The sequence below is a fragment of the Peromyscus californicus genome, unplaced genomic scaffold (assembly GCF_007827085.1).
Source record: "Peromyscus californicus insignis strain IS unplaced genomic scaffold, ASM782708v3 Scaffold_22__1_contigs__length_63687245, whole genome shotgun sequence".
Taxonomy (NCBI): domain Eukaryota; kingdom Metazoa; phylum Chordata; class Mammalia; order Rodentia; family Cricetidae; genus Peromyscus; species Peromyscus californicus.
The window spans coordinates 44,392,560-44,412,928 of record NW_026294525.1 but is presented as its reverse complement, the minus strand read 5'-3'; the positions used below and the strand labels follow the sequence as shown (position 1 = coordinate 44,412,928).

General features: G+C 40.0%; 1 protein-coding gene across 3 annotated transcripts in view; it reads right to left on the bottom strand.

Moving 5' to 3' along the window:
• Mcm9 (minichromosome maintenance 9 homologous recombination repair factor) overlaps nucleotides 1–20,369 on the bottom strand; it is a 72,251-nt gene that overhangs the window by 6,369 nt on the left and 45,513 nt on the right. The window contains exons 8-10 of one of the 3 annotated variants that reach the window (XM_052751327.1): nucleotides 19,432–19,606; nucleotides 5,993–6,195; nucleotides 5,000–5,203 (exon numbers count right to left, since the gene is read on the bottom strand). In XM_052751327.1, the coding sequence (XP_052607287.1) occupies nucleotides 5,000–5,203; nucleotides 5,993–6,195; nucleotides 19,432–19,606 (582 nt within the window). Of the gene's footprint in view, nucleotides 1–4,999; nucleotides 5,204–5,992; nucleotides 6,196–7,390; nucleotides 7,524–16,020; nucleotides 16,143–19,431; nucleotides 19,607–20,369 lie in introns of those variants that run through there. The other 2 variants (XM_052751330.1, XM_052751328.1) reach the window with 2 other exon arrangements.

Sequence of the window (20,369 nt, the reverse complement as noted above, 5' to 3'; positions counted from 1 at the left end):
TACTCTCATTTAAATACACAAAATTAAAACTCATTTCTCATCTCTGGCACCTCTTTTATCTATGATTTACAAGCCTTTTAAGCACCAAACTAGCAAGCAAGAACTTTTAGATTTTTCTTGCCAGAATATTACCTACAAATCCTTGAATAAAATGAGGTTCATTTGTTTTATGGCATTTTTATTAAGTTTACATGATTTCATGAGGATACATTCAATTCATGTGAATGTTATTAATTTGAACATAGGTAAAGTGTAAATGCTATCTGAGATGGACGTTAGCTGCTTGTGTATGTGTCCCCTGAGCCTTTGGGATAGGGAAGGGTACAGCTTTGCTGATGTGGTTATAAGAACTGGCATGAGACGCTGGGCTGGGTATCGGGCAGGTGGTTTTCACTCTCCTTCCTGACCTCCATTTTCTTTCTAGTCTCAGCCCGGCCATGTAACAGTGGGTACAAAAGCCTGTGTTCCCACTCCACCGAACCTTGCTGTGGACTCAGCTTCCCCCCTCACCCCATCCCCTGGCATCAGCTACGTATTATAGCTGGCAATACTCTCTACCTGGGAACCCAGTGGCCACACCGGGCTAGGAGTCAGGTAGGTGATTTTCACCCTCTTTCTCTTCTTCCATTACAATCTTCTCCAGCCCTGGAGCAGACTGTGCAGGGACCTATCTTCCCACCCTACCTGCATGGAACTCTGCCAAACTTTGGAGTGGACCCAGCCTTCCTCCTTCCTGTAGACCCTCTCAGACCCCACCTTTCTAGTACATACCCATCCCTTCCTGTTAGCCCACAATACCTAGAAACACTTTCTACCCTAGGCCCCCAGTGGCCACATCTGGCAGGGACTCAGGTGGGTAAATCACAGTATTCTTCCTGTCACCCATTACAATCTCTCCATTCTCACCGTCAACAAGTAACAACCTGCTTACATCTCCAACTCCCTGTGGACCCCAACTCTAGGTGTGAATAGGATCCCCGTAGATCTTTCCTGAACTTTCTCCCAACCTTTTCTCCTAGCCCCCCTTATTCCTCTGTGCTACCCACTGACCTGCAGAAGCATTCCCTCCCATCCAAACCTACAGCACCACACTTTCCTAAGATGCAGAGAGGCCAACAGAAAACAAGGAAAGGAATAGCTACCCATCAAAGACAAGAGTGGATAGCAACAGCTAGTATTTCAAGCATCTGAACCCTGGATGCCTAGACACCAGCACAAAAATACAATCAATAACCACCAAGACAATATGCCTCCACCAGAACCTAGTAATCTTACTACAGTAGGTCCTGAGAAATGTAATATAGTTGAAGTGCAAGACCAGGACTTCAAAATAGCTATTGTGAGTATGTTCAAGGACCTTAAAGAGGATATAAACAAATCCCTTAATGAAGTCTGTGAAAACACAAACAGTGGAATGATATAATGAAAACAATTCATGACATGAAAATAGAATTTAAACAAGAAATAGAATCACTAAAAACAAACAAAACCCCAAACAGATAAAACTGGGAATGACAAATTTAGGAAGTCAAACAAAGGTCTCAGAGGTAAGCTGCAACAAAAGAATATAAGACATGGAAGATAGAATCTCAGGTGTTGAAGACAAGGTGGAAGTAATGGATACCTCATTCAAAGAAAGTGTTAAATCTAAAAAAATAAATAAATTAAATTAAATTAAACCAGGTACAAAACTCCCAGGAAATCTGGGACACTGATTGTAGATAGGTGGAGATAAAACCCAGGTCAAAGGCACAAAAACTATTTTCAATGAAATCATAGAAGAAAATCTTGACCAAGAAGGAGGTCAAGAAGCATACAGAATACAAAACAGAAAGGACCAGAAAAGAAATTCCCCATAGCACATAATAATCACAACACTAAATGTTTTAAACAAAGAAAGGATAGCAAAAGCTGCAAGGGCCAAATAAATTATACAGCAGACTCATTAGAATAACACCTACATTCTCAAAGGAGGCCCGAGAAGCCAGAAGGGCCTGGATGGATAGTTACAAACTCTAAGAGCCCTCAGACGCCACCACACAACTGTACCTGGCAAACTTTTCAATCACAATCAATAGAGAAAGGAAAACATTCCATGATCAAATCAAAGTGAAGCACCACCTATCTACAAATCCAGAAGGCACTAGAAGGAAAACTTCAATCTGAAGAGGTTAATCACACCCAAGAAAACACAAGGAATAAATAACTGCAGTCCAGCAAATCAAAAGAGGATGAAAAAAACTCACACCATCACAAAAAGACAAGAATCAATAACTGCTGCTCATTGATATCTCTCAACATTAATGGTCTCAATTCTTAATCATAGACTAACAGATTAGACAGAAAACAGGATCCACCTTTATGCTAGAAAGAAATCGAAGAAATACACCTTATCATCAAAGATAGATATCACTTCAGGGTAAAAGGATGCAAAAGATATTCGAGCAAATGGACCCAAGAAGCAAGCTGATGTGGTCATTTTATTATCCTACAAAACAGAATTCAAACCCAAAGTAATAAGAATAGATAGGAAAGAACTCTCAAAGGAAAAATTCACCAAGAGAATATTGGAATTCTAGATATTTATGCACCAAACACAAGGGCACCCAAGTTCATAAAAGAAATACTACTACAGCTAAAATCACATATTGACACTTATACAGTTATAGTGGGTGACTTCAATAGCACAGGCACTAAGACCAACAATTAATAAATGGGACCTCATGAAACTGAATAGCTTCTGCATGGTAAAGGACACCAACATAATGGGAAAAGATCTTTACCAATTACACATCCAATAGAGCGATACTATCTAACTATAAAAATAACCAAAAAAAAAAAAAAAAACAAAAAACAAAAAAAAACCCCGAAACCCTAGACATGAAGAAAACAACCCAATTAAAAATGGGGCACAGAACTAAACAGAAAGTAGACAAAAGATGAAACACAAATGGCTGGGAAACACTTGGATACTTGCTCATCTCTGTTCATTATTGCTCTATTCATAATAGCTAGAAATTGGAAATAGCCTAGATGCCCATCAACAGATGAATGGATAATGAAAACATGGTACATTTACACAATGTATTATTAACCATCTGTTTAAAAAAATCATGAAATTCACAGGTAAAAAGATGGAGCTAGAAAAAAAAATCATTCTAAGTTAACCTAGACCCCAAAAGACAAATATGGTATGTACTTTCTTATATGTAGACGTTAGCTTTTAAGCATCCAGTAGGCATGCTATAATTGGTATAACCATAGAGGTTAGGTATAGAGTAAGGGACTAGGAGGAAGGGAAGGATCGCCCAAGGAATAAGAAATAGAATATACAGTGATGGATGGACAGGGACTGGAATGGGAGATTAGATGGATAAAGGGAAGGAAGAGGGGTAAGAAAGGGAATATCAGATACAGAGAGGGACAGCTAAAACTAAAGGCCATTTGAGCGGTCATATGGAGAGTTATTACAACAGAAGCTTCTTAAAATATATACCTATATGAAAGAAATCTACATGGAGTCATCAAATAATGGGGGAGACAGGTCCCAACTAGGTTTCTCTCACCATCAAGTGAAACCTTAAGTGCCATGAATGAGTTACATCTAATTGAGTTGTTGGCCAAAGACACCCTATGGAAACCCCCAAACAACTCAGGAGTTCCTCTGAGAGAGGAAGTAGACACAAGCTCCCATCCCTAACACAGAGGCTATCTCCAATTGATAACCACTAGCAAGGAAAAATCCATTTTCTCCAATGGAGTCTTACTGGATAAACAAGATTAAGGGCAGACTCCATGTCTAGCAGTGAATAATAGCTAACACAAAAGAAACTCAATGGTGTGAATGGATATGTTTTGTTTTATATGCTTTGTTTGGGTATTTTTCATCTTACTGACCTTTTGTTTATATATTTCTGCTTTTGTGTTTTTATGGGTTTTATGTATCTGTGTATGTTTCTCTATGTGTATGTGTTTCTTATGCCTTTTCTTTTTTGTTGCTTTATTCTTGTTTGATTGCATTTTTGTTTGTTTGAGAGAGAGAGAGAGAAAGAAGGCATGGAGTTGGACAGGTGCAGAGCTGGGAAGGATCTGGGAGGAGATGAGAGAGAAGAAACTGTGATCAGAATATAGTGTATAAAAAATTATCTTCTGTTTAAAAAAAAAGAATAGGCATGAGTCACAAGTGGCAATTACTTGATAAGAATGAGAAACACTATATAGGAAACAATTCCAAATGAACAAGAAACTATACTATTTAAAATGCTGGGAGTCTGCCCCTGAGAAACAGCATCACAAGTAAGGCTTTCTAAATGAATAATAGCTTAAGTTGTGGAAGGTCCAGAAATGGCACAAAGACTCCTCCATAATCACAATCTATTCTCAGAAGCATGGTGGTCTGGGGCTCAAAGCTTTCACTTTAATGTATAATTTTTTTAAAATTTTTGTTATTTTAAAAGTGTGTGTGTGTGTGTGTGTGTGTGTGTGTGTGTGTGTGTGTGTGTGTATGTGGGTGTGTGTGTATGTACACTCATATACATGTGCACTACAGGTATGCTGGTGACCACAGAAGCCAGTAGAAAGCATTGGATCCCCAGGAGCTGGAGTTACTCTGACATGGGTGCTGAGAACCTAGCTTGGAAACTCTGGTGGAGGAGGAAGTCCTCTTCAATGCTGAGCCACCTCTATAGCTCTTATTTTTAATTTTTATAATTAACTTGTATGTTTGCATGTGTGTGTATGGAGGGCAGAGGACAACTCGTGGGAGTCAATTCTTTCTTTCCACCATGTGCCATCAAGGTATTGAACATGAGTCATCAGGCTTGGGGCAAGAATCTTCATCAGCTAAGTTATCCCATCTCCTGACACTCTCTCAGCCTTTACTTTTTAAGTGACATATGAGTACCTTTGAGCAGGGATTATTCTTATCATCTTTGAATACATGGTGCATGCCTTGTACAAACTAGGCACTCAATAAAAATATCTGTAAAATGAAATGAACCTTCTGCTAATCGGATCAAGCTTTCCAATAGGCGGATGGTGGTACGGGCTGCATTCCGGGAATCACTCTGTCTTTGCATTTGATAGTACCGGAGGAGTACTTGATTGCTCACATCAGACAGTGTGGGCTGGAGATTCCTAATGAGGCAGAAGTAGGTTTTCATCTTCTCCATGCTCCACAGATTCTTTGATTTGCTTGGATAACCTGTGTATGTACACCAGACATTGAATCAGTAAACTAAAAACATCTGGAAAACATCGTATTTTGAGGAATTTGAGAAAGTTCCTACATACATTTTAGTATTTATTCATTTATTTTTGTCTATTTTGAGACAGAATCTCTCTGTATAGATATCCCTGGCTGTCCTGAAACTCATTATGTAGACCAGGATGACCTAGAACTCACAGAGATCTGCCTGCCTCTCAAGTGTTGGGATTAAAGGTGCACACTACCACACCCGGCTCCTATACACATTTAAAAAAAGGCAAGCTTCAGGTTTCATGTCCACTGAAATCCAGACCTATTCTTGTAGCATGCAGTTCCAGAATAAACTGTCTTATGATGTAAGATTAATTAAAAAAAAACTTACCCCAGAGTGAAAATTGTTTAGAATAATTCTGGTCTCACTTACAGTAATAAGAACTTGAGTAGGTCTAATTTAAGGAAAACTAACATTTATTGATTTCCATTTCATAATTCTCTCCAGTTTTCTTTGTGTGCAAGAGTATTAATTTTTACCACAAGGATGGCTCTTATGATAAAGGATCTCCCACTCTCTCTCTCTCTCTCTCCATCCATTACCTATCTATCTACCTAACTACCTATACACATATATAGTACAACTATACTCTCATGATAGAGGTGGAGAAAGCCACTTTGCCATCTGTTCATTATTCTAAAGCCCACTAACTACTGTCAACACAGACATCTTGAGTATTTAATTTAAGGGAATGTCCTTTGGTCAGGTCTCATCTTTCATTTCTCTTCACCTACCTTTGTTTTCTAAGATGAAGGAAGAAATTATACGATCCCAGTCTTCATCCCTAGTGTCAAGCAGAACCAGGATGAGGTCAAATCGACTTAAGAGTGGGCTCCCGAGGGCAATGTTCACAGACACCGACTCCTGGGGGTCGTACTGGCCTTTGGGGTTAGTTGCTGCCAGGATGGTGGTCCTTGTGTTCAGCTTACAAACAAGCCTACCAAGATAAAGGGAACAGTTCATTAACTGAGAGTCAAACAAGAGGCAGGATAACACTTGTTATAAAATTGGGCCGTGCTTGTATGCTGAAAAGCTAGAGAAACTTCTGTGAAAGAAAATGGAGAGACAGAAGAAGACATCTCAAACACCAAGTTCAAACAAAATAAACTGGAATGAGTACCTTGAAGAGAATTGTTCCATAAACATGTCCTGTGCTCCTATGATGAGCAGAACCCTCTACGCTAAGGGTTCTAGTACTAAGAGGTGTGTGAAATTAAACCAAGCATGGCCACGATGCTCAAGGACACCACAGTCTCCTGGCTACTAACTCAAGGCAGCATACAGGAAGTTCTCTATGGTTAAAGTTATAGGGAAAATAAGGAAGCATGTATGCCCTATCTAGACGGAAAAGATGATCAGAGAAATGAGATGAAGCAGCTTTTGAACAGACCCTTCAAGCCATCTGGACATTATTAATTGGAAGGCTCTATGTGCTTTGGAGGGTAGAAGGAGAGGATGATACTGGGAAATGGTTGAAGCACAAATTTCCTATGTATTTGCTTATTTTGTTTGACTTTTTATCTATCTATCTATCTATCTATCTATCTATCTATCTATCTATCATCTATCAATCATCCATCTATCAATAAATCTGTATTAGGGTTCTCCAGAGGAATGAACTGATAGAATGAATATATATATATATACACATTATATGTATATTTTATATATTATATATATTTTATATATATATATATATATATGAGATTTATTAGAGTGACTTATAGGCTGTGGTCCTGGATAATAGATAATAGATAGCTCTTTCCAGTGGCTATCTACCACTGGAAAGTCCAAGAATTCAGTAGTTGTCCAGTGCACAAGGCTGGATGTCTCAGCTGCTCTTTGATATACACCAGAATCCCAAAGAAGTCGGATCTAATGCCAGTGAACTGAGAGTGAGGGCCAGCAGGCAAAGAGCAAAGAGCTCCCTTCTCCCACGTCTTTTCTATAGGCTGCCACCAGAAGGTGTGGCCCAGAATAAAGGTGGACCATCCACCTCAAAAGATACAGATTAAAAGTTGGTCTTCCCACTTTAAATGATTTAATGAAGAAAAATCCCTCACAGGTGTGCCCAGCTACTTGGGTTTTAATTAATTCCAGATGTGGTAAAGTTGACACCAGGAATTACCCACCTCCCACCACCTTGAAGTTACTGTGCAACCCACGCCAGGTCCAGACTCAAGCTCAGGATGATCTTCTGGCTTTAGCTTCTGTAGTGCTGGGACCACAGACACGAACCACCTTGCTTGGCTTTTCCTTATTATTCTAGATAAGAAAGAAGAAGAGGGCAGGAGGAAAAAGAACTCAGGAAGAGGTCTAAAAGCAGCCTGACACAGAGTTTTGAGGAGCAATTATGAAAGGACTCGGTGGGTAGATTAGACAGGAAAGGACCGCTCACAGAGATGAGTGGGGTGCCAGCATAATGCATGGTCTAGTAAAAGGCACACAGTCCTAAGGAAAGCAGCAGAGTGACAGGAATGGATGAAGCTTAATTTATGTATCACTGTGAAGCTAATTAATCCTCGAAAATGTGCCACATTTACTAATAGCAAAAGCATAACATTTTTATCTGTATGTGTGTGTTCTGCACTTGTGACCATTTTTAGAGTGGGATACCTGCCTCTCAGAAGTCACAGCCCTGTGACAGCAAACATGAGCTACATTTGTTCACTGCCATCCTAGAAGAACTCTACCTTCTTCGGTGATAGTAATACAAATATCATTATTTATAATATTAAACACTATATGCACTATCTCTAATTACCACAAGCCCGGGATGTTAGCTATTAGTATTAGCCTGGAAATAAAGAGAGCCGAGTCCAGAGACACAAACTTCTGTAAGTTTCCCGAGAGCAGCTGCTCTAAGACTCAAACCAACATCTGCTGAGTGCCAAAGATCATGGCTCTTTTGTTTCTGGACGGTGTCCTTGTGAGCCAACTCACTTTAGACATGCCACTGCTGTGATCCTGATCTGCCTGACACGTTCAGGCATCTACTTACTTGTCCTATTTTCTGTACTACATTTGATGTCCCTCAAGGGACTGATTTAGTACTATCGTTACATTCTCTGGCACTGCTCAATAATGGACATTATTTAAAAAGTAACAATTAAGCTTCACTTGGCTTAGTATTTATAAAACTCAATTTATTTTATATGCATAGCTTGCACAGTCTTGAAACATGACGCTGATATACACATTTTTCTGCAATAGCTTTAAGGATGCAATAGCTTTAAACATTGCAGATTCTAAGAAAGCTACTTTTCCACTTATTTCATCCATATGTTTAATTTTCCTACGTACAAAGTAATACATATTCTATAAATCATAAGTAGACTGTACATGTTATTTTCACAGGTCTTCAAGAAATGTGTGTGTGTGATGGCCTCCCATCACTTTCCCTACACCTCTTTCTAGATTAATCCCCACGTTTACTCATGGCCTTCATAACTATTGTATGTTGCTTCTTCCAGATTAGCTCCAGCCCATGGAGTGATTCCTGTATCCTCACCACATCTTGTTTTCTTTCCCTTGGCAATGAAGTAAGACTGTATTTTCCATTTCCTTTCACAGTTGAGAAGGGCTATATATAATACCAAGTCTGCTAGAATATCAATAAAACAAACACAAAGCATGTAATACTTTCAGGTGTATGCTCTAGCCTCTAACAGCCTTCCTGCACAATCCTCCCTAGGTTTTCTTTGTTAACTAGGAAGGACAAAGCCCCGAGTCAGAGTCACACTGGGAAGGAGACTGTGTTGAGGGGCTGGGTCAAACAGGGCCATCTCCTTCACCCTGCATTAGACAGTGACACAAACAAGATAAACTTTCTTTCACAGGAAAGAAATGACCATAAGAAAGAACTGAGCAGATTTCCAGAAGAAATGAATGACAATAAAGGCAGCTTAGAAACTGAGGTTTAGAATACTTATGCCAAAGCCCAGACAGAAGGCAAGACTGAGAAGCTTTTGAAGCACAGAGATCCAGCCAACTGCCTGAATGGTATAAAGTGATTTAGACTGTGAAATCTTCTACTTAAATGACGTGAAGATAGCCACAGTCAAGCAGCTGATGCCACCCCACTTCTCTGGCAGCCAGAACACAACTGCTGAGAGACAGAAACAACCTAAGTATACACAGAAGAAAGAATAGATACTCAACTTAAAGGAGCTCTGACACAAGCTACAATACAGATGGACTGGAGGGCATCATGGGAAGTAAAATGATAGGACTATTTACAGGAAGTATCGAGAGTAAACAAGCTCACAGACACCAAATGTAGAATTTAGCAGGAAGCAAAATGAAGTCAATGAGTTCTGGTTTCAGTCCGTAAGACAAAGAGTTAAGAGATGACTGCATAACACCATGACTGTATTTAACAATGAATCATATCCGTAAGACAAGTCAGTAGGCTTTGTTTTGCATTTTACACCCTCCCAACACAGGAGTGGGGAGAATGGATTCACATATTAATTTCCTAATATCGGGCATGATGTCAACGGGGGATGGGACCCTTGGGAGGTGTCAGGTTAAGATGAGGTTATGAGGGATTAGTGTTTGACGTAAGCAACAAATAACTCTCTAGTGTGCTAACTACTGTTTCCTGGGGAAGTCAGTTCACTTTGACTAAAAGAGAGTAAAACCCTTTCTAGTATGTCCAGACCCTTTCAGCATGGCAACCACAACAGCAAAAGCATCAGTTCAAAAAACCAGTTTGAGATGCAACCTTCACATAAAGGTTTCTAGACTGTCTCACATTCCTATATTAAGAGAACCCCCGTGAAAAAAACACAGCTGCAAAGCACAAAGCAGGATTCCCCCAAAATCCCATCAAACTATACAAAATAAAAAACACATTGATGGTATTAAGACACACACATGCGAAGTGTTCCAGTGTTACAAACAGTGCTATGCTTGTCCCAGCTACTTGAGAATCTGAAGCAGGAGGAGCCCTACTTTCAAGAGCTTGAGTTCAGTATGGGTAATGTGGCCAGATGGCACTGCCTTACCCAAAGGTTGCAGGTTTAAGCAACATGAGCAAGGAATGAATTGTTGGTCTTCCTCAACATCTACTGAGAAGGTTCTCTTTGGTTACCAACATGATTTACATTTTTGTGAACTCTAGACTTCCTGAGTATTTTTATCTGTTTATATTCTCATTTTAATAAGCCTTTACATTGCAGAAATTACCTGGTTCCTTCCCACTTTTGTAACAATTCCCAATTATAATGGGAAATGTATGAGCTTTGCTATGTCTTATGTGCCCATCATGTGAAAAGAGTGTATAATGTTTAGCCTGAATGCAAAAGGTAACTTGGGTAATAAGCATAGAAATATGGAACAATTAAGTCTATAGTTCTTAATTTTGAAAAGAATTATTACTCTTTAGTATGTACAAAGCGATATGTTAAAAAAAAAAAAAAACTCAGAGAAATTCCCTGTAGTCTTGTAGGCAGGATAGATTCTGAGAAGTCTACACTAACGTCATTAAGAGAGATCATGATTCAAATTAAAGTCCTTTCCGAATCAACAACTTAAAGTGACGTGAGAGATGAGAAAGGGAGAAAGAAAGCAAACACAGATTCTTCACGAGTTCTAGAAAATGATGCTGTAAGAAAGGTATTGACCATCTTAAGGTAAAATCTGCGATGGTTCCAGAGACAGGGCCAGAATATATAAATGATGGTTGTAGCTGAAAGACTCATACCCTATGGGATCACATTTGAAAGTGCTAGAACCAAGGAATAAAGACAAGGTAAGTGTTTTCCTAAGAATGAAATTCAAAGTAGTTGTAACTTTAATTTTTAGAGAATTTGTGATTATTCCTTTTCACACTTAATCTTTTTTTTTTTTTTTTTCCTTTTTTTTTTTTGGTTTTTCGAGACAGGGTTTCTCTGTGTAGCTTTGCGCCTTTCCTGGAACTCACTTGGTAGTCCAGGCTGGCCTCGAACTCACAGAGATCCGCCTGGCTCTGCCTCCCGAGTGCTGGGATTAAAGGCGTGCGCCACCACCGCCCGGCGTTCACACTTAATCTTATCTGCTGCCAATTAATATTGTGTCATGCCATAGATCTCTAGAATTTTTTTCTAAAGAGTTTTGCATTTGGCATTTACTTGACATTTTGCATTAGGAAGGCTAGCAGGGTTCTAGTTAGAGGTAATGAATTTAAGACTCTAAAAGCTGTTAACCAAAAATACTAGATGAGCTACTGTTGGAGCAAATCCAACTTCCTTAAATAATTCAGTGATGCAGAATGAGTAGTATAGAAATGAACAAGTGAGCTACAGTGGCATTTGAGGAGTGCCTCCACTGGCTCTCACCACGACATCGATGACAGAAAAACACTAGTGACCGGGCCACACGTCGCTGTGCTACTGTCGCAACGAAAGCACAAACTACGAAGAATCAAGACACGAACAGTATGATCACAATTGGGAAGTACTCATAGTCTTTGGAGAAGTTGTAGACCTACTGCAGCCTGAACCGAGAGTCTAGATAGCAAGCACTAGCCACACATAGCTATGTCCTTACAGCCTTTGAAGTCCTGTGGAGAAGAACTCATCAGGCCATTTTGTCTGCATACCTCAGCTACTATTTTCTAGAACTTGCCTCATGACCCATTCTTGGTATATTCCTTAGGTGATCTTTTGTCCTCAATACCCTTCTGGACAGGCCCCATGCTGGACCACTCACCAAGCATATACCACCAGTCTCTTCTGTGTTGACTGCTTTGGAGGAAGAGCTGACCGATCAGAGACTACCACCAGACCAAGATATGCCAACTCATAAGCGGCTTAGGGGCCCTGGGGCTGTTCTGATATACACCTTTTACTAAGAATGATAGTACCTAACTGGACCTCTCTTGAAGGTATCCAGTGGATCCAGGAAGGAAAGCTCCACTACTAAGGATAATGAGAGAGTAAACTGGGGAAGAATAAACTTTTGGGACTATAGTGACAATGAGGTATACAGCTGCCATTTTACATCTACTTTAACAAAATCCCACCCCAAATCATGGTACAGAATGGCAGTTCACTATTAGAAAAGTCCAGTAGTATGTGCTCACAGTTAGGTTTTCTCTCAACTTGACACAAGCTAGAGTCATTTTTGAGAAGGAACCTCAATTCCCCTCAATTAGGTAGATTGGCCTACCAGAATGTCTTCGGGAGATTTTCTTGATTAATGATTGATATGGGAGGGCCCAGCCCAGTGTGGGTGGTAACACTCCTGGGCAGGTGGTCCTGGGGTGTATAAAAAAGCAGCCTGAGCAAGCCATGCAGAACAAGGCAGTAAGCAGCACTCCTCCTCCATGGCCCCTGCTTCAGTTCCTGCTTCGAATTCCTGCCTTGACTCTCCTCTATGCTAACTGGATTACAACTATAAGCTGACATAACCCCTTTCTCCACAACTTGCTTTTGTTCATAGTGTTTTATCACCGCAACAGAAGCCCAATAAGATACATGTCCAAATAGCAAACCATGGAGCTGGAACCTCATACAGCCAGGCTAGCTCTGGACTCTCTACTTCATTGTTACAGCAATTCTGAATATGTCCACTGCATTCTTGTGATCACTAAAAGTGGGAGCATTTGATGTTGGCTTCTGAACTTGCTCTGTCTAGAATACAGCATGTTCTACATCTCATCATATATGTAAAACCACATTTTATGTCTATATTCTACAGAAAACCAGCCAATAGCTGAATAAGCTACAGTTCAATCTGTAGGTTAGTTCATAATTTATTATGCCTCATAGGCGGTACATTAAAGGTTATGTTCTAAGTGACCACATTAGATACTTGAATTTCTTTTTTTGTTTGTTTGTTTGTTTTTTGAGACAGGGTTTCTCTGTGTAGCTTTGCGTCTTTCCTGGAACTCACTCTGTAGCCAGGCTGGCCTCAAATTCACAGAGATCCGCCTGGCTCTGCCTCCCGAGTGCTGGGATTAAAGGCGTGCGCCACCATCGCCCGGCAATACTTGAATTTCTTACATACATTTTTCTTCTCTAAACTTGAAGACTTTCATAATCCTATAGTCAACCTACCCAACATCCAGGCAGCTGCAGTCACTGGAAAGTCTTTTCTGTACTGTTAGTAAATATCCTCTAAACTTCCTAGCCTTTGATACTAAAGGATACACAGTCTTTTATAACCTGAAACTTTTAGATTTAAAAAAAATCGTAATTCTTTAATGATTTCATACATATACATAATGTATTTTGATCAGCTTCACTCATTACTGCTTCTTACCCCTCGCACTCCCTCTAAACTCGTTTCCAACAAGGTGTTCTACTTTCACATCTTTTAAAATTTATTTTTATTTTTTGAGTCACCAGGTTTAATTCAAGTTGCATGCACGGGTATGAGGCTAGAACAAGTCTAATGGTGTTTCTATATTTGAGCTCTTCAAAGTTATTATTCAATTATTTCTAATTATTTTATAACTATAGTTCAGAAAAAGCACGGATGATATGTTAAAATATTTAACAAAAGTTGATGATATAAGACAAACAACACAAACAATAATTACAAAAAAATAAAGCATTGGATTTCTATGTTCCCACGGAATAATAAAAACTTTTTGTATCAAAGCTTCAACATTATTCTCCAAACACATTATAGATAATCAAGGAAAATAAATCTATGAAACAAAACCCCTAAAATTAAAACTAAAACTAAGAAAGATAAAATATTATGAACTTCAATGCACATGCAAACACACCGTTAATCCTAGCATTCAGGAGGCAGAGGCAGGCGGATCTCTGAGTTTGAGGCCAGCCTAGTCTACAGAGTGAGTTCCAAGACAGCCAGGGGTACAAAGAGAAACCCTGTCTTGAAACACCAAAAACCCCCAAACAATAACAAAAGACAATGGAAACCAGCTAACCCAACTCCACAGCCCACACTGGAGTAGAAACCTCAGGCGTGACTAAGAGCCTCTGGAGTGCCAGGAGGTTACCAGCTCTGCTCTACCCCGCCTTTTGCCTGGCTGTTCTGTCCCACCACAGGCACAGAAACAGTGGAGCCAGCTGACCTGGCCAGAAACAGAAACTGAAGCCTCTAGACAAAGTGAGTCCTTCAATGGATTTTCTCAGCAATTGACACACTACCTATACAAACTCTACCAATATATACCCTTAGCAGAATCAATTTGAAGTAAAAAGTACTTCAAAGAAAGCCTGAATATAATTTTTCTTCATTTATTAATATAATGGTGTTGATGCAATTACTATGAAGGTATTTTGGAGACTCAACTGAGTGCAGAAATATGGAGAATACTGTAAACACCTTCACATATACACTTAAAGTAATTTTGAAGAGTCCTTAAGTATCCCCCCTTCTAGAACAAGAGCATATTGGCTAGATGTCAAAGCAGTGCCTAAGTATGGGAGGGCACTTAGCACGAATAAGCTACACACTTAAAGATGGCTGAGATGGTAAGTTTTATGTCGCGTGTATGTAGTCATATTTAGGAATAAAACAGCATACCCCAGTAGCTGTGGCTTCTCTCCATTGACTGTATGGCAGGCACTGAGCCAGGAAGTAGACATATGCATACCTCAAGTTCAGAAGAACTTAGTGTCAGCAGCAGCTACACCATCATGGCTGCCCACACATGACAGGAACAAGGATGACATCAACAGACTTGCTAACGTGGCTGGGGAAAAGCTCAGGAGGCCTCAACCCTCAACAAAGAACTGTCGGCGATTAGGGAGTGCCGAGAGCAGGAGGTGTGCTTTTCTCCAGGGAACAGCACATGATTAGTTATCTAATATCAAACAGTCAGCCCTGGAAACACACACACAGAAATAACATACAGACTAAGCAGACTGTATGTAGGTATTCAGGTGGGTGTGTACGTGTGGCGGCGGCGGCGGCGGCGGCGGCGGCGGCGGCGGTGGTGTGTGTGTGTGCATATAAAACAACAATTAATGAAAAAACGAGGACATGCATTTGGAAGAGAACAGGAGTGTGGGTGTACATGAGTGCGTTTGCAGGAAAGAAAGGGGAGAGGGAAATGGCATATTTCTATTATTCACAAAATGTTAAAAAAAATAACAACAGCCAACAGTAGTGGTGCACACCTTTAACCACAGCACTCGGGAGGCAGAGGCAGGTGGATATCTGAGTTCTCGAGGCTAGCCTGGTCTATGGAGCAAGTTCCATGACAGCCAGGGCTACACAGAAAACCCTATCTTGAAAACAAACAAACAAACAAACAAAAAGAATGAAAAAACAACAACAAAAGAAGATCGTGGAAGGAAGGGCCGTGGCATTTATTTACAGAGAATAGAGACAGATAGGCCTATTCCACAAGGTCAAAAACCCATTAGATTACCATTGATGCCAGCCGTCTTTGAGGTAGGAACTTGTACTCTCTACAATAACCATTGTGACTTTCTATAGTGTATCCACAATTCAGGTGTGCTTTATTTTAAATAAGGGTTACCCACTGCTGTTGTCCATGTTGAATACTGGTTGCTTCTGAGTGATGAGAGAGGAAGTGATTTTGTAGAAAACTAAAGAAAAACATCATGTGGGAGGAAAGGTGTTTGGCCTCTTAGAAATATCTGTTCTGCTTGGGAGTTTTAATTTCAAGCCATTCCTTTGTAAGGAAAATGTGAAGCGATTAAACCCTCACTGTAATGACTGTTCTGTTTTTCAATGAAATTTAAAATTTAAGGTATGAGAAACGTTAAGCCCAGCTGAGAATTCCAGGTCAGCATGCACTATAAACACAATGCTCAGAATCAAAATCAGTTACCTCTTGGATGCATGTTAACATGTGGATCCTTCCATCCCAGAAAATAGACTGGAAAAGTTACTAAATTCAGAGAATACAGTAATTCCAGCTTTGCTGTCATAATTTGATTACAATTATCTTCACTAAATCAATAAAGAAAAAGAATCCTTTTCAATATAGAGAAATCAAATCTATAAAACACATAATTGTATACTAGGCAATGTTAGGAATTGAGTCTTTTAAAATACATATAATAGTAAAATAGTATAAATGTCTTTATGTGTGGAGGCCCACAAAGGTTTCCTAGTGAAATTGGAGCTTGCTTTACCCAGCAGAGCTGCATTAGGGGATTGCTTGACCACGTGTGTGGTTACCAGGTGATTGGAAGGGTCTGCACTTGGCTGTGCTAGCGGGAGGTCTTTTGCTTCACTCCTTGGCATTCTTAGAAAAAGCCCTTTAGAATAAACAGAAGGGACCGGTGGATAAAGATCCAGGTCCTCCCGAGGCTATCCTGTGTTTCTGTCTCTCTCCCCTTTATCCTTCTATCTATATATTTCTCCCTCCTCCCTCCTCAAGAGTACCCTGGGGAAAAAGTGGGATTGGGCCTCCCACAGAGAAATGGGTAGGCCCCCCCACATTTATGAATCCAAGAATAGTTATGGGGGGGGGAGCACAAACATTATCAACACAAGAAGAGTGAATAAGACCCAATTTAGCTGTAATAACTAGAGAACAGTGATCCTTGAACTATTACTCCTTGACTATAGTAAACTGCATCGATCTGTGAATGTTTACATTATTATTTTATGTATATAGGTGTTTTGACTGCGTGTTCATCCTTGCACCACCTGCGTGCCTGATGCCTTGAAGGCCAGAAAAGGACTTTGGATCTCCTGGGACTGGAGTTACAAACAGTTGTGAGCCACCACATGGGTGCTGGGAATCAAACCTGAGTCCTCTGGAAGAGCAGCAGATGTTCTTAACCACTGAGCCATTGCTCCAATCCCTACAATACTCTTTAAACAAAATAAATATGCTAACTTGCTTTGTAAAAGTAAAAATTCTTAAGAAAATGTAAAAAGACCAGAAGGCTAAAATACTAATTGTGGTGAGTGCCTCCATTCAAGGAAGTATTAACACTGGATAGAAGTCAAGACAGGTCAGAAACACATGGGGGATTTTACCTTAAACCATAGTACAAATATTTTTGTAATGACCATCTTCACTGTGCCCAGGGTGTGGTGATCTATGCAGGAAGCCCCAGTGAACAATTCATTAAAACAGAATGTTCAAGCTGTTGCTTAGGCAAACTGCATAATACATGTTAGATATCTGTTCTAGTTTATAGAAGAAACAATGAAAAACTGCCCAGAAGTAGCAACAAACATTTCTAATACTCTAAGGGGAGTCCTCCTCTTCTTCTCCTCAGACAAGGAAATCCAATCTGGAAATTAGCCTTCGAAGTATTTCCTTTGGGAGATGTTATTTCAATTACAACAGGGCAACTGTGGGTAAGCCTCCCAGTGTCTCAGATCGCGATACTTCCTTCCACCTCCTTCAATCTCTTCTTATGTGGTACTTTTCTAGGTAGGTTTACTAGAGAAGCTGTGAACTCTGTTCACACACGGACACCAATCAGGAAGAGGAAGTGTTCAGAAACCTCAGCAGCAACCTGACAGAGTGATTTGGGGGCACATTCTTGAGTTCCCATGCTTTTAGAAATAAGGATCACTGTGGTATAATTTACACAATATGAAAATGTCACCCCTTTAAGATGTCTTTCTGTGGTCATTTCTCTTCCCTAACCCCCAGCAAACATTGACCTGATCTCTCCTCAGCTTTGCCTTTTCTAGAATTTCATATATGGATGGAATCATGTCTATATAAGCTGCTATAAACCATGTTTGTACAAGTCCTTTTTTGCATGTGGATATCAAATTGTTCTAGCATATTTATTTCATTTACATAAATCTCTTTTAAAATTAGTTCTACGTTGACATACAAAGTCATGGGGTTCTCTATTCTCCACCATATCTATCGGTTACACTAAATGTCTCCTTCCCTCATCGCCCTGCCACGTCCCTCCTGCTGTCTACCTCCTTCTTTCAAACAGTCCTCTCTGCTGTCATGTCCCATGGTTTCCATTTCCCATCTTTTCCCTTCCTACTCTGGTAAGATTTCTTCCGCCCTTCCCACATAAGTGAAAGCATGTGGTACTGGACTTTGAGTGTGGCTTATTTTGCTTAACCCAACAATTTACAGTTCTATTCATTTTCCTGTAAATGTCATAATTCATTTCTTCATTATGGCTAGATAAAATTCCATTGTGTACATGGTAGCACATTTTCTTCATTCATTCATCTGTTGATGGACTTCCATTTCCAAAGACTGTGAGGAGTGCAGCAATAAATATGGGTGTGTAAGTATCTTCACTGTATATGACTCTTCTAAGTACAGACCCAAGAAAGGGAGAGCTGGATCATATGCTTTTCCATATTTATCCTTTCCAAATTGTTTTGATGTATAGTTTCTAGGTCTTTCTTTGTAAAATTTAAAATCAGCTTATCAACTTATAAAAAGAAACTTCTAGTTAGAATTCTAACGGGAGCAGCATGGAGCCTATAAAAAATGGTTTGGGAAGATACATCATAACAGCATTACCTTCTGATAAGTGAAGCAAAGTGTGCCTCCCTGGTCTTCTAAAGCTTTATGGTTTTCAGGTATCATCTTAGGAGATACTTCACTAGATTTATCTCAATTACACTCCAAGAATCTTTCAAAATCCCTAATAATTAATATGCCCTGAGAACATACACCATTTTTATGGAAAGAATAAGTTGAGTCCTGTGTTGAAGGACAGCTATAAATAGCTCCTACTGAGCTAAGTCAGTCTATGTGGTGGTTTGAATGAGGACAGCCCCATAAGCCAGGTGGTAGACTGTTTAGGAAGGAGTAGGAGATGTGGCTTTGACAGGGGAGGTGTGTCACTAGGGGAGGGCTTTGAGGTTTCAAAAGCCCACTCCAGGCCCAGTCTTGCTCTCTTTCTCTGTCTGTCTGTCTGTCTGTCTGTCTCTCTCTCTCTCTCTGCCTGCTGCCTGAGGATCGGGATGTAAGCTCTTAGCTACTGCTCCAGCGCCATGCCTGCCTGCCTTGCACCATGCTTCCCTGTATAACAGGCTAGCCCTCTGAAATTGTAAGCAAGCCCTCGGTTAAATGCTGCACTGGTCATGGTGTCTCTAACATAGAAAAAAGTATACTAAGAAAGTCTACTTTTATACTTTATTCACTTCTATAGTCTAGTAAGAAAAACCTTGCACTTGGAGAGTGATACTTGATAACCCCTTGAGCATAACAACAAGCTTCCCATTTTCCTTGAATTTATACTGAATAATCTCTCTCCTTCCACAGACTTTAAAGAACAGAAATGCTTACCCAGCCTTAGCGACACTTATGGTTTGTTGCTCCATTGCTTCATGGATGCTGGTTCTGTCATGCTCTTTGAGGCTGTTAAATTCATCAATACAGCAAAGGCCAGCATCTGCAAGCACCAAGGCCCCAGCCTCCAAATTCCATTCTCCTGAGTCTTTTACAGCTGTTACTGTCAGACCTGATAAAACAAGGAAGTTACATTAACTTTTATTTTCAAAAGTGTATCTCGTATCAACGAAACGGAAAAACACAGTCAAGGCTCTCATTTGCACTCAAAATGGACAGCACCAGGACGCTAAGCCAGGTGTCTAGGTGCTAGAAGACCTCAGAAGTGCTTATGTTCTGTAAATAATCCAATGTCTTAGCTAGTATTTTGTGGCAACTAAGTCTCTAAAATCTTCCATTTGTTTGTTCAGTTGTATTAAATGGTCATCATGTAATTGTTTTAAATCCTGTCTGATCATTTCAACATCTCTGCCAAATAGGAATCTGAATCTGATCATTGTTTTGTCCCTTCAGATTATGGTTCTGCCTTGTGTCACATTTCGGAGTTTGTTGTTGAAAGGTAAACAGAAAAGGAATGGCCTTTTGTCTTGTGGTGTTGAGTTGGGGTATAGCTGGAGCATTCCGAAGCCCTTTACTGAGCTGTGTACCTGGTCTGTGTATTTTACAAGTGCTTCTCAGCTTGGGGTTTTCTTTTTCTTTTCCTCCTTTCCCACCTTGGGTGCTATGGGATGGTTGAGTGAGGCTGAAACCAGAGATCCCCCTCCCAGGTAGAGTAAGCTCTGGTAAAATCATTTCTCCTGAGGACAGGCCTTGTTAAGAACAGCAAATCTTGCATATTTTAAATAGTCCTTTCCTCTGCTGCTGGAAGCAGAAAGGGGCTTCTGTCTTCACTGTGAGATTATATCTTTTAGAGGTAAAACTTAAGGAAGTGTGGT